General features: G+C 38.1%; 1 protein-coding gene across 2 annotated transcripts in view; it reads left to right on the top strand.

Annotated features, from left to right (window-relative positions):
* Positions 1-15,566, top strand: part of SCML2 (Scm polycomb group protein like 2) — an 86,809-nt gene that overhangs the window by 42,670 nt on the left and 28,573 nt on the right. For both annotated transcript variants that reach the window (XM_075538995.1, XM_075538994.1), the window contains exon 7: positions 8,658-8,901. In XM_075538995.1, the coding sequence (XP_075395110.1) occupies positions 8,658-8,901 (244 nt within the window). The remainder of the gene's footprint in view (positions 1-8,657; positions 8,902-15,566) is intronic.

Below are 15,566 nucleotides of genomic sequence, written 5' to 3'. Positions count from 1 at the left end.
ATTCCAAATTTTAGAGTCCTAATTTATTGCCAGTCAGTGCTCTCACTCTTAACATCAGACACCATTTGAGGTTGGGAATTCAGTTTGCATTTTCATTCAGTCATTTTAATAATAAAGACCCTGGGTTGGTTGGTTGGTTGTAGGGTTTTTTGGGCAATGTAAGATCTGTTAATATAAAACATGACTTACTTTCATGGCACAAGTAGATTTTGATATATTTTATGTGGGACTTGATCTGTGCCTCATCTCTTTCCTTTATCTCTTTGTCTATTTTAAGTAGTGCCAAACAAACAGCTTCCCTATACTTCTCATACTGTCAAAATTGCAGAAAAATGTCAAACACATGATCATCCAGGTCCTCACTTCTCTTAAACATTTCATTTATGGTTGATAATATTTTGAGTCTTCATATTGCCACTTACCCCATAGATTAACAGTGATAATAATAGTCTATTTATTCGTATTAATGAGGGCAGAATTATCACTGCCATGAGAACTAACCAGACTTGAGAACCAATTTAGAAAACTCATCCTTCAGTTTTTATTTTCTGGATACCAAATGTGTTTTTTTAATAATTTTATTGGGGGCTCACACAACTCCCATCACAATCCACACACATCCATTGTGTCAAGAACACATGCACATTCATTGCCATCATCATTCCCAAAACACCTGCCCTCCACTTGAGCCCTTAATATCTGCTGCTCATTTTTCCCTCTCTCCATACTCCCCCCTACTTCATCATTCATAAATTACTATTTTGTCATATGTTACACTGTCTGATCAAATGTGTTAAACTTGAGTTCTCAGGGAAGCAAAACCAGTGATACTTTTATAAATGCATACATACACTTATACACACACATACACACATCTATTAATATATGAGAAATTGATATTAAAAATGACTTACACAATTCTAGAAGCTGATAATTCAGTCAAGTTCAAGTCTGTGGGTCATATGTTAAGCTGGAGGCTTCTCTAGACTTGCATAGTTCCAGGGGGCTGATTAACCAGGATGATCACAGACTGGTGGATTCACCCAAGATTAGCAGGTCAGACTTGTGGCTGCAGAGTCCAGTGAATCCAAGGTCAGCAAGTCAGATGGCAGGCTGCGTGTGGCTCCTGGGATCAGCAGGTAATATGGCAGGCCATTGGTTTAAGTAAAAAACCAGAGTTCACTACTACTCCATTGGGGTGATGGAACAATCCAGGGGAGCTGCAAAAGCAGACACCTACACTTTGTCCTGGATTATGTGTTGCAGTGCAAAAGTTTTTAGTTGCCAGTGGATGCTAAATATTTTTTTCTGAAAAGGGACAATATGCCAAAGAAGATTGAGAGCCTACTAGCTTAGATACAGGATCCAGAGCAGCAAGACGCAAACCAACTCTCTACAGTCTACTTAGATAAGAAGTAGACCACATCCCCAAGGAAACTTTCAATTGCATGTTGGCTGGGGCCAGAGTAACGGTGTTGTAGCCTACCCTAATCTTTCTACATTCTGGCTGCTCACAGCAAATTTCATCATTTAGTTGATTACATTAAGTTAGGTCACATCATGGGGGATTACAAACTACTGGAATGCTGGCCTAGCCAAGTTGGCACAACTTAGCTATCACAGATGACTACCGAGATGTTCAAAGTAAAGTGTTTCGAACTTAGAAACACTTAGACATGTGGATTTTGGTTTCTTCCCCCCCACCCCCATTTTTTAAAGCATAAATAGCACCTGAGGCAGCCTTGAGTATAAATGAGCTAGTCCACAGAGAACATAGGCAGTTTCTGGGTCATAAACATCTGTCTTATGCACCACTCATACTTGCCCTTTAACAGTATTCTAAAAGGTCTATTCATTAGGAACTTGTTCCTAATTACGCCTTTAAGTCAAATTTGTAGGTAAATCAGAAAAGGGTACATAAAATTCTTATTTAGACGTCACTATTACAGAAGGAGTGTGGTAGCAAGACTAGGTGTTCTACTCCTATAAACAGTTACTATCTCAGAAACCCACAGTAGGGGTTGCTATGAGTAGCATTTACTCCATGCCAGTGAGTTTAGAAGTTTATAGAAGAGAAGAGCACCAAAGTTAGAACCTTTAGAAATACACACTCACCTGTTGGGGTAAGCACTAGGATGGGAGCAGCCATAGCTGTAGAAAAGGAAGAAAGCCAGAAAGTACTGGTGTCACTGAACCCAGTGAAGCAAAGACACTTAAGGATTAGGGAGTGGTAGAAGAGGCTTGAGGTTCAAACCCACGTTACTCTGTGGGAGAAAAACTGAGGTGGTCAGCTTCCATAATGATTCAGTCTTGGAAATCCTATATAGGACTATGAATTAGAATTCAATTGATGGCAATGGATCTTGAGTTAGCAGTCTCAAGTACAATTCAGTGTTTACACAGTGCTCAGTCTGTATCAGGCACTTAATAGAACTCAGTTAAGAGGAAAGTTGATTCTTGACTATTTTATTTGGTGGATAGGAAGTCATCAGTTGTACTAGTAAGAACGAAATGCCAAATTGAAGAAGTGTCCTCAGATGTAAATTTGTAATTGTGGGGGCAGATTACTGATAGAGTTTATTCGTGATGGTTTAAATTTACTCTGTGTTCTTGTAGCTAATTGACAAAGGCTGGATGTAGCAAGAATTTATATATAGATTAAAAAAATCCATTGAGAGTCTATTATGTTCTAACACTGAGGTGTAGTGATTTTATTTTCTCATCAGGGAGAAAACCAGTTAACAAAAGTTTGGAATAGTTGTATGGGATGGGAGAAACTTAGTTGGGGACACATGACAGTATTTTGGAGGTCTTAGGTAAAGTCAGTAGACTGAAAAACATGGCATTACAGTAATAAGAATGTGTAACTTGTCTCCAGCAGTGCTTAGCTAAAACCCCAAAAGTACCATCAAGTGGTTTTTAGATAACTAAGCAAGGGCAAAGGAATACATTGGTTTAGGATGCTGAGAAGAAAGTAGTGAAATGCGGGTCTGTAAACTGGCCATGAATGGCCATGAGAGAATGTTTGAGGGTTTGGTTCTCTTCATATCAGTGGATCTTGATGGGGGAGGGAAGAGAGCATGTGTCACCTAGGTGACATTTGAGTTGTCACTGGGGCAAGGTACTACTGGTGCTTAGTGGGTGAAAGTCCTAAAAAATCTACATTGTATAGGTTAGCCCCCTTACAGGAGGAGTCTCATTTTTCTACCTTGGGGGGGGGGGTAGTCATTGACTTGAAATTAGCAGCCCAACACTTAAACCCACCATAGCAGCAGGGCTCCTTGGATGTCTTAATAGACAACTGAAACACAGCATCTCAAATTGCTCCACCAGCAGCTTTCCTCATTTCAGCCAATGGAACTCTCCTTCCAATTGCTCAGGTCAACAACTTTAGCCCTCCCTGAGCTCACTACGCCGAAGCCAGCCTCTGGGGGCATGGCACCCCATCAGACTTGACTGGAAAGCACTTGTGAAGGACAACTAAATAGACCCTGAATTCTTTATATGGTTGTTTTGTGTTGTTGTTGTAGCTATTGCTTTACTTTCTATTGTTGCCTCGTTGTCTTGTGATGGTACATAGCATGTCTACCTGGAAGGGGTAGGTGGGATAAGCAAGCCAGAAGAGAGAACAGCGGGATGACAGTTCCAGGGGGGACATGGGAGAAGGGGAGGCGGAGGAAGGGAAGTGGGTGTTAAACCCAGGGACAAGGGAACAACAAGTGATAGAAAAATAAGTGGCAAGGCAGGACTAAGAGGTCTGGCATTGCTGGATCAAGGGCACTGTAACCAAGAGGAATTCCTAAAACCCAAATGAAGGCTGAACATGGTAGTGGGGCAAGAGGAAAGTTCAAAGAAATAGAGGAAAGAACTAGGAGGCGAAGGGTAGTCATAGAGATTTAGATACGGACATATACAGATATAAATATGTTTATATATGATGAGGGGGGAAAAGATCTATGTACATATATTTATAGGTTTAGTATTAAGAAAACAGATGGACAGTGGCCCCCTGCTCAAGTACTCCCTTAACACAAGAACACTTTGTTCTAACAATTCAGCAGTCTGAGATGCTTACCTTCCTGGCACGATTGCTGAAGACAGTGTGTGCACAAGCAAATGTGAAGAAAGCTGATGGTGCCCAGCGACCAAAAGATAAAGCATCTGAAGTCTTATAAAGGCCTGAAGATAAACAAGTAGCCATCTAGCTGAGGAACAACAAAACTCACATGGAAGAAGCATACCAGCCTGCCCCGATTCCATCGCTGAGAACAAAGTAGGTGCATAAGCAAAAGTGGTGAAGAAAGCTGATGGTGCCAGGCTGTCAAAGATACAGCGTATGGGGTCTTAAAGGCTTGAAGATAATAAACAGGCAGCCATCTAGCTAAGAAACAACAAAGCCCATGTGGAAGAAGCTGCACACCAGCCTACCCTGACATAATCACTGAAGACAAAGCGGCGGGTGCATAAGAAAATGTGGTGACAGAAGCTGATGGTGCCCGGCTGTCAAAAGATAATAGACTCTGGGGACCTATAGGCTAGAAGATAAACAAGGGGCTATCTAACTGAGAAACAACAAAGCCCACATGGAAGAAGCACACTAGCCTGTGAGATCACAAGGTGTCGAAGGGATCAGGTATCAGGCATCAACCCACCCCGCCAAAAAAACCATAGCATTGTGAATAAGGGGGTGTTTGGAGTGGGGACCCAGGGCCCATCTGTGGGAAATTGGACATCCCCTTGCAGAAGGGCTGCGGGGAGGAGACAAGCCAGTCGGTGCAGTGTAGCAATGATGAAATATCCAATTTTCCTGTAGTTCTTGAATGCTTTCACCGCCACCCCACCCCCCACTGTCATGATCCCAATTCCACCTTACAAATCCGGCTGGACCGGGATGTACAGTGGTGCAGATGAGAGCTGGAAATACAGGGAATCCAGGACAGATGAACCACTCAGGACCAGTGGTGAGTGGTGATATCAGGAGGGTGGAGGGAAGGAGAGGGAGAAAGGGTGAACGGATTACAAGACTGTACATGTGGCCTCCTCCCTGGGGGGTGAACAGTGGGGAAGTGGGTGGAGGGAGACATTGGATGGTGTAAGATATGACAAAATAATAATTTCTAAAATAGCAAGGGTTCATAGGGGAGGGGGGGATCAGGGAGGGAGAGGAAATGCGAGCTGAGGGAGAGGAAATGCGAGCTGATAACAAGGGTTCAAGTGGAAAGCAATGTTTTGGTAATGATGATGGCAGCATATGTACAAATGTGCTTGACACGATGGATGGATGGATTGTGATAAGAGTTGTGCGAGCTCTCAAAATGATTTGGGGAAAAAAATATTTGAAAGCAACTTTAGATCACTACCATTCGTAGACAGCAGGGGGAACCATTTTGTCAGTTATCTTAATCTGGAGATGGCTGGTTTTGAGGGAAAGCCCTTTTATTTACTTACTATGTTTGCAGTAGGACTTTGAACCTTTTCAGCTAAACACAGAGTTATTGATATCTGAATGGGCTCAAAAATTTTAAATGTGGTGAACTGGAATGCTAACAGAACAGGAAAATTAGAGGTTGAAGCTCCTATTTGATATGTAATCTCCCTCCTAGAAAACAGTGGCAGTGTGCCCATTCCATAACAACCAGATTTTATGACCAAACTAAGTAAACACAATGGTATCCACTCAAAGATGGTGATAGACTTTGGTGTTTTGAATGTGTCATTATGATACTAGCAACAATCCAATCACCCGCATCGGGTTCCTCAAAGGGCTCACTATGACCCTTCCAAGTCTCCTGTTGCAAGGCTTCTACCCCGTAACTTTTCCCATTCCAGGTAGTATTATGGAGCATCCAAATAGTTAAAATTTGGGTCTGTTTTGGTTTTGCCATGGCTGAACTGTATTGAAAGCCTGAGCAGTACAGACCACACATCTCTCTCTTCCTGGCACCCACAGCCTAATGGGGAATGCCAACACTGACCAAGTATTTAATAATTGTAAAGGTTCAATAGGAAACCAGTGGGAAAGTACAGAATGATAATCTAGGTTTTAAAACAGACCAAAACAAAACTCAGTTGCTCTTGAGTCAGTGCCGCCTCATAATGACCCTACAGAACAGGGTAGAACTGACCCTGAGTTTCAGAGACTAACACTTTACAGGAATAGAAAGCCCAGACTTACTTCCAGAGCAACTGGAGGTTTTGAACAGCTCACCTTGCAGTTAGCAACCCAATGCACTAGGTTTTAAGGGACATTTAAAAAGGGATGAACATATCAGTTATATTTTTCTAGTTATGGTAGAAAAATTATTTGAAAAATCGATGGATTGTTTACTGTTTTTGAGGTGATTTGCTTGTTATTTGCTTGGCATTTCTAAAAAATGCTCCTTATTTGGTATTTTGCTGGAATCAACAAAAAGTGGACGTCATCAATTCACAGAAAGATTTCATTATTTTTAAATTCTATTTTGATATGAACTTTTGAGGACCCCTTGTATATGAATAAGACATAACATTCCTTTACGAATCTCTGAGACTCATAAAAGAGCACATGCATTTTAACAGAGATTTCCAAAATGAAGGTGAGAGCAGCACTTTGATGTGGCCCTAACACTGGGGAAGATTCATGGACAGCCTTCCAAGGGGCCAAGGGAACTGGGCAAGTTGGAGATTCCCAGGATGTTACTGAGTCAGAAGGCACTAATACTAAAAACGGGGGTGGGGTGGGGGGGTGGGGTGTGTGTGTGTGTGTGCGCGCGCATGTGTGCGTGTGTGTGCGCATGTGTGCGTGTGTGTGTGTAAGCCCACTGACCTTAAAGAGTTGTGTGAGTATTAAATGAATTAGTAAAACATTTACACAGTGCCTAGCACATAATAAATAGGAATTAAAGGTTAACTGTCAATGTTGTTCTTGAGAGCTAGTTGGGATACAATTGGCAGATTGTGATTTTTTTTAAATGGAATGTGACCAGTAAATGAAAAGGATGAGTCTAAAGCCGTGGGTCTCAGTCTTGGATGCATATTAGAAACACCTGGGATATGAAACAAGCTGCTGTCTAGGCCCACCTCAGACCAATTCAATCAGTATTGCTGGCGGTGTGGCCCTGGCCCTAGGTGGTTCCAATGTGCCCTGGGGTTTGAAACCACTGGGCTAGGATTACTTCCAGGCAGACTGAAAGAAAAAAATGGCTTTTAGCTTAGTACCTGGATTTCTAAGAGTCCTGTTAGTGTTAATATGCTTTAGCTTTTTGTAAATAAAGAATTTTTTATTGGTATCTGATTTGGATAGCATAAATGATCACAGACTATATGACTTTTATGCTGCTCTGTATTTAATACTTTTTCTTTTAGGATATTATTTGCTGCCCTTTCTGTGGATGTAATCACCTTTCAATATATCCTATAATTTGTGCATTTATTAGGTTTGTGTGATCCCTTATTCTAAATGTGTGGACATTCTACAGCTTACATTACACACATTTAATTTAAGGATAAATCTTACTTGCCATTTAATGTTGATGTTACATAAATTTGTGCTTGAATTTAATATTATTTAAAGTTAATGTGTGTAAATTTTCCCCTCATTGAAACTATTCAACTAATCCCCAACCCCTACTGGAAGCATATTTTTTATTGTAATCACCTTCACTTGCCTGCATGTGGCAGTTTTTAAATTAAAATGTTTTTGAGTCTTTTCTTGCACTAAACTAAATCCACTATTCACCAGTTGAACTCATAGTGATCCATAGGACTGTAGAAATGTCCCATAGTGTTTTCAAGGCTACTTAATTTTTATGGAAGCAGATTGCCATATCTTTCTCCCTTAGGAGGGTGGGTTCAAACTAATGACCTGCTGCTTAAGCAACCAATCGTTTAACCACCATGCCACCAGGGCTCATGAATTGAAAAAACAAACAAACATTGCCATGACTCAGATCTGACTAAGCGACCCTTGTGTAGGATAGGGTTTAACTGCCCATAAAGTTTCCAAGGCAGAAAAATCTTTTCCCAAGGAATGGCTGGTGTTTTTGAACTGCCAACCTTTGTTTTAGCAGTCTAATGCTTAACCACTGTGGCCCCAAGGCTCTTTTCACTTAATAAGGCTCAGTAAGAACTGCATGCACCTGTTGCAACTCACCCACAAACTTTACTTAAAAGACTGGAATGGATTTCATCATAGGCCAGACAACAAACACTTAATGCCATCAAATCCATGCTGACACATAGCAACCCTATAGGACAGGGAACTGACTGGTGAGTTTCCCAGGGGAAAATCCTGTCTTTCTCCTGTCATAGCCCAGGAACTGTTTATTGCTCCCCTTGCCCCACTGATCTTACCACCCCACCTCCCCAATACAATGGAAGACACACACCCCCCCCCACACAGCAGAGACCTTTGATGTTTTTGTGCACTAAATCTAAATGTATAGGATATAGTTGATATTTTTTGAATGATTGCATGAGTTAACTATCAGGTTGCTTGCTTCCTTTCAGATTCCAGAGTTTCAAAGAGACCTGTGGTGTGATGGCTTCTTTCTATATTAATTTGTTTATTAAACATGGAACTTGGTTTCTGGTCACTAAAGGTTGTTTGATAATCCAGTGATGCAAATTATTCTTAATGGATTTTAACAGTGAAAACTATTTTTTTAATGTTTTGATAGGAGCCACCAAAGCCAGCCCAGAATAATTTTAAAGTGGGAATGAAACTTGAAGCAGTAGACAGAAAGAACCCTTATCTCATCTGCCCTGCAACTGTTGGAGCTGTGAGAGGAGATGACGTTTATATCACATTTGATGGCTGGAGTGGAGCTTTTGACTATTGGTGCAGTTATGATTCTAGAGATATTTTCCCAGCTGGATGGTGTACAATGACAGGCGATGTATTACAACACCCAGGAGATAATGGTAAGACAATAAATAATTACATGATCTTTTGTTAATTTGTGCTAACCTGTTGGTAGCATGATGGTTAACATCGATGGTATTAAGATTTCATTTCCAACCAGAACAGCAAATAGAACATCTAGAACACTACCCAAGCTAGAGGGCAAGGCAAAAGGACAGCAGTGATTAGAATTCTTGAGAGCTATCTCAGAAACCCATAAGGGAGGGGTGGTCACTAATAAGTCAGTATTGAGTTTTTTAAGGGTATTTTGGTTTCCCAGTAGCATAGTCTGAATGATACCATTCCATAAACTCAAGCCCACTGCCATCAAGTCAATTGCAACTCAGTCATCCCAGGTAGAGTTTCTGAGGCTTCATGAATCTATATGGAAGCAAATAGCCTTATCTTTCTCCCAAAGAGTGTCTGGTGGTTTTGAACCACAGACCTTATGTTTAGCAAGCCAGCACTTACCCGACAGAGCCACCAAGACTCCTTTACCTTTCCATACTGGAGACTCATTAGCAAAGCTAAAAGTCATATTTGGACTATAGAAACCTTGTTGCTGTAAGCATTTTGGAGTCTCGGCAGCTTTTATAGTTGATAAACTACAAAATAAGCTCAATGAAAAATTATACATGGCATTTCATTACTCATCTCAAAGATAATTCTTTTAAAAAAGAGCATTACAAATGTTATATACATACGTATGTTAGGTACTTCTTAGTACCCTGTTGGAGCGCTGGTGGCGTGGTGGGTTGAAAACAGGTTGAAACCATTAGCAGCTCAGCACACTAAAGATGAAGCTTTCTATTCCAGTAGAGATTTGTTGGGCATTTTAACCCTGTCCTACATGGTCACTATGAGTCAGAATTGACTCCATAGTAGTGAGTTGAGTTCAGTACTCTGTCAGCTGTAATTCCCATTCCCTGCTGGCCATAATTCTAGGAAGCACATATTAATAGTTGATTCTGTAAAACTCAGTATGCCATATAGATCTATGTGCAAGTAATTAATAGTAAGATAGTAAAGTATGGTGTCTGCCTTCAAGAAATTCATCTATTGGTCCAGAGTGGGAGGAGTAAACTTGTTTAAAAACAAAATTAGCAATGCAAAAATAGAGATGTTTGTGAGCTAGCAAGATGGCCCACAGGCATTCAGCATTCAGTCTGAGCTGGGAGAAGGGGTGGTTGGGTAAAGGAAAGCTTCACACACACAAAAGTGTTAGTGCTGAAATTCTAAGGGAAGATTGGGATTGCCAGATAGAATAGAGATAAAGGAAGGGTGGACATGTTGCCAAGGTGTAAAATTGTGTAGTTTATCTGAGTAAATTCACTGGGTCAGATAATACAAGTATATTTTTAAAACTGAGAAAGTCTTTCAGAAAGATACACTAGATATCCTCTCCCCCAAAGTTAGGTATTATCTTTGTTACATTTTGCTAATTGTAAAAATACAAACATTTTCATTTCTTTAAATACTAATGAGGTTAAGTCTTTTTATTTCCATGAATTTTGGTCATTAATCGTCCTTTGCAATTTATCTGATAATCATTTCCTATTTTTTTTTTCTCTTTGGGTGTTCCTTTTTTTAATGATTTCTTGCAGACCATCATATTGTCATAAAAGCATAAATTTCTCATTCATTTTCTTCTTAATGTTAAATATAATTCTATTTGAAACTTACAGAAATGCTGTTTATTGACTTTAATACATAATTTCAAAAGTACAAATATTAAATGATTTTCATTTATTTGGAATATCTCATAGATACACTGAAAAGGTTTATTTTACAACCTTTATATAATCAGTTTTCCAAAATTCATGTAAAACTTACAGATACCTAATGACTAAAGATAAGTCAGTTACATACTTTGTTGAAGCATCTCTGAACTTGATTTGACATTACATTAAAAAGCTTTATTTAAGCTTTATTTTCAAGCATAGTAATAATATTTACTTAAAACTTCAACTATTTTATTTTTATTATCCTGTAATCTGAAACAACAAAATTCTTAATCAGTTTATCTTAGGTAAGAAAAATGATCAACACAACTTGACTAGAAAATGTTGCTTCAGCGAGCCAAGTGGCTTTTAGGCTCTTGTCAAGTTAGACTGTCTTGTCTTTGCTCTTGTAGTTGTTCAAAGCCCCTTCCTTCTGGGTAGTGCAGTCCCAGCTTACCAGAGTGTTTTAGGAGACCTGCCCAGGCTGTCTGGTGAGAAAGAGTTTGAAGAGACCCAGTCCCATTGTCAATTTCCCTTTTGAATAATTTATTTGATCTTTTTGTTTTCAACTTGTGCTTATGCCACCCATAGTATATTCTGTCCTTATTTTAGAAGAAATGATAGAAATATAGGTATACCTTGTAAGCGAATAGTCCCTTTGATATTGCACTTTCAATGAGCCTTTCGAGTGCTTTCGGATAAGTGTTGGACTAGACTGCTAACTCTAAGGATAGTAGTTCAAATCTACCAGCAGCTCTTCAGGAGAAAGATGAGGGAATCAGTTCTCTTAAAGCCTCAGTGAGTTGACCCAATGGCATTGAGTTTGGTTTTTTGGTTTTATGCCTCCTGTATATGTAATTAGAAGCATTTATAGCCAGTAATTTATTTAAAATATAGGTATTTTATTTATGGAAGAGCCAAGACAATTTAGCATCAGAACTGGAACTCTGCTATTTAAAAAATATATTTTTCCCATCTTTATTTTGGCAAGTTTATAAGCAAATGGATTTTATTTTGCTTCATAATTTTATTTATGAACAACATAAATGTACATTTTAAATTTTCTGAGAAAATCAGACGCAGAGAATGCCTTAAAAATCTTTGCCTTGACATTAAATTTTTAAAACTTTATGGTATCTTCACAACTTTTTGTTTGTTTTTGTAAAACGCTATATAAACCATTCTAACCTGCTTTAAAGCTACTTGAATACTTTTAAAGTAAGCATATGTATTAATTTTTGAACTTACATACTTCCTAAAACAATAACGAATTAACTTCACTTTTAAACGTTGTGCTTCATTGATTGTAAATGAATGCCTCCCCCCACCCACTTGTAAAGAGTCTTCACGTATTAATTCTTGAAGCAATTGGCACCATACAACCCAGGAAGGAGTGCAGCAAACTTGCAGATGTTTTGAGTATAGAGTTGCAGAATCCCTAGAGTATAGAGGAATTTTAATTTCTCTCCTCTAAAGGGAACTATGGAGGAGGGGAAAACCTAGAATCTGGAAGGTTTGGCAAGCATTTCCATCCTGTGTATCAGAGGCTATCAGTAACTCGTTGATTAAAACCTTTGCATATATTGGGTCCCTGCTCCCACCTTTGGTGGAAACAGCTTTAATATTTCAGTGGAACTTGGTTGTAACAGCATTTTCTTCATAGCTTTGTAAACAGTTTCTAATAATGAATATTTGAGTGGGGGGGGACAGTTGCTGTCTGCATTTTCTTCATAGCTTTGTAAACAGTTTCTGATAATGAATATTTGAGGGGGGGACAGTTGCTGTCTGCATTTTCTTCATAGCTTTGTAAACAATTTCTGATAATGAATATTTGAGTGGGGGGAAAACAGTTGCTGTCCACTCAAGTTGTTTGGCAGAACTACTATATTAAGATTTTCTTTGTTTCTAATCCCTAAGTTATAGTACTGGGAATTTATTCCTAAGGCTAAAATTTTAAATAGATTCTAAGTGTCATTATCTTGGATACTGTTAGTTTTGTCTTTGAATGCTGATTGATTTGTGTGTGTGTGTGTTGTTTAGTTTTTTTAATTAAAATTTTAAGGGGAGTGGATTTTAAAGTTAATTTTTTGGTCATTTAAGAAATCACAATTCTAATTGGTCATTTTATAGTTTTGAAATATCCCTCCTATATAACATTTTCCTTAACTGTTTCAAAATGTGTCTTTTGAAAATTATGAGGGGCTTCAGACAGTTTTACTGGAAAAATCCTATTATCTTTTAATTACATTTCCACCAACTTTTAGAAGTCCCCCCCCCCATATTTGAAAACTTCCATTGAGTAAATAAATGATCCCTATTTCCCCAAGCCATTCAGTCCTTTTAAATGAAACTAGAAATGATGTCTGCTTTTGCTCTTTGTTCAGATACGCACACAGGAGTGCATGGTTTCTGTGACTCATACTTAAGCCCTCTCTCTACTTAAAATTATGATTTTGCAGTTTTTAGGAGCATAACTTTATTCTAATTTTCCCCTCTATTTTTGTAAAATTACTACAAAAGACAGCACTTTTGCTGTTTCTGTATTTATCATGAGTCATAAGTAACATACACATATAGAGCTTTTTAAAAAGTTTAAGATTTATTTATTCCACCAGGTTTCCAAACATTTTTGTATTTGTTTAGATTTTTATTTTTAATATGGTTTATGATAAAACAGATGAATATTCAATACTCCATATATTCAGTATTCTTTGGTATAAAATGAAATGATTAGAATTGCTATCAGCCCAAATACATCAAAAACCATGAAATTTGAAACGGCTGATATTTTCTTTTTCATTTGGACAGCTTGAAACAAATGTTTAACTTGTGCAAATGAGACAGCTATTATGATGCAAAATATTTTGAAAAGCAAATGTCCTTGGTTTTAATTGTTCAGTTAAATACTGCCATAATTAAAAAATAAATAAATACTGCCGTAATTGCTAACAAAGGCTGGAGATTTTTCTTCTCTCTAGGCTTTTCTGTTATATATTTTAACAAGTCCTCATGAGACTATTAAAATGTCTTTGTTTTTAGGACATGTGGTCTAGTGGGAATAACTTTGTCTACAGATGCTATGGGTAGGCTGCTAGGTTAGATTTTGCACGTCTTCTCATTTCTTTCCAGATCCTCTGACCCAGGGTAACCTTTGGTCCTTCTCTGAAGGCAGGGGTGAAGGAAGTTTGAGCAGGTGACTGATGAGTACTGTCTATACAGCCTTTGGACAATATGCGAATTACTTCAGCAGTCTTCTTAGTCCCCTCCTCCACCCCCAGCCCCCACTAAACTAGAAATGCAAATCGCTTCATCCCTATTTGCTAGAAATTCTGGCTTGCTGGGGCAGCATGGGCTTTGTTGTAGACTTGCGCTTTCCAGAAAGGCAGTTTTATTCCTGGTAAAGGAGCAAGACTCTCAAGTGGAATCCTGTTCATCTTAATGATAAGTACAACAACAACCTGTTTCTCGGGAATATTTGTAAAGGTAGGAATTTCCCCAAACCCTTATTTATATTGTAGTTGAAGTATGATTCACGCAATTTATTGTCTGCTTTGTTAGCTTTTCTATGCTAAATATCCTAGTAATTTGTTAGCTCAAAAAAATCCTCTTAGTCGAATTGCTGCTTAGTGAAATTGTTGGCAGTATTATTTAAATAGTCATTTTTCAAAATTATTATTTATTACAGAGGAAAAGTCAGTCTGGTTATTTCCACCATTTTTTATTTGTAAGGAGTGATCTTTATTGTAAACCAACTTTGATCACCAGTCTGTAATAAAGAATATTGCCAATATTTTTTCTATAGTATCTTGGGATATGACATTAAATGCTTTTTTTACTCTTATTCAGTGAGATTTACTAAAAAGGTATTTTTATGGTATAGAAACATGGATATTTTAATAATTTTCAATTCTGTGTCAGTACATTTGATGTGTTTTGTGGAAATTGTAACAGTTACTGGTAAGTTGTTTGCTTTAAAAATTGCATAATGAAGTCAAACTAGTGAAATCACTTAATTATAAAAAAGATAACAGATGATTTAAAATTGAGTGGCTTTTAAACACTCAGTATTGTTAGATGCACTATGAATTAACCTAAACCCATGGAATTTCTTCTTTTTGTGTGCACTTCCTTCTGAAAAGATGAAAGGTTATTAAGATTGTCCTTTTTTTTGAAAAATTATGTCAATGGGACTAAGATCTGGGTTTCTTTCAAACTGAATCAATAACAATAGCAATTGTGAGATAAAACAGTCTTCACAGAAAGCACCCAGGAGGTAGAGTGAAATAGTCTACAAAGCACTTTGGTTTGCCTTTTTAAAAAACAAGCCTCTTGAAGGCTTTCTAAATTTGAATCATTAAGTATAGTTTATTCTTGCCTCTTTTATGGTTTTCTTTCTATGACGAATACCTGAGAACCAATTATTTAATAAAGTAGAAAAGCTATGTACATTTTACTAAATTAGATTTTCCTAAAGTATCCTGCATGCCACAAATAAAAAGTCATGGGCACTTAGCTATAGAAGGAAACAACTTGATTTGGACTAAAGTATATGGTGTAAGCTAGAGCCCTGGTGCAATTCACTGCTAAGTGAATAGTCCCAGCCACTGCTCCTGGGGAGAAAGGAAGGAGGCTTTCTGCTCTCAGAAAGATTTAGTCTTGCGGCCCAGCCCTCACAGGACCACTGAGTCAGAATGGTTTTTTGATGACAGTGAAGAGAGCTGCTCTTTAATCTTTTCTTTGTGTTTGAGAAATTTTTCCTAGTGACATTGTTCTAAGTTTTCAGTAACCTTAAAGCAGAAAATTCTCTACAGATTAAGGTATACAATTCTGTAAGATACTTGAAGAATTTATCCTCCATTTTTAAATGTTCTTAGATCCCAAGCACTATTTTAATCAGTGTGGATCAAAGATACAGATCCTTTTGGTATACTTCATTTAGGTTTAGTTGTCCAGATATACTTTCT

This window comes from Tenrec ecaudatus, chromosome X (genome assembly GCF_050624435.1).
Source record: "Tenrec ecaudatus isolate mTenEca1 chromosome X, mTenEca1.hap1, whole genome shotgun sequence".
NCBI lineage: Eukaryota > Metazoa > Chordata > Mammalia > Afrosoricida > Tenrecidae > Tenrec > Tenrec ecaudatus.
Note: the sequence above shows the minus strand (reverse complement) of the source record. Positions and strands in the feature narration are given on the sequence as shown.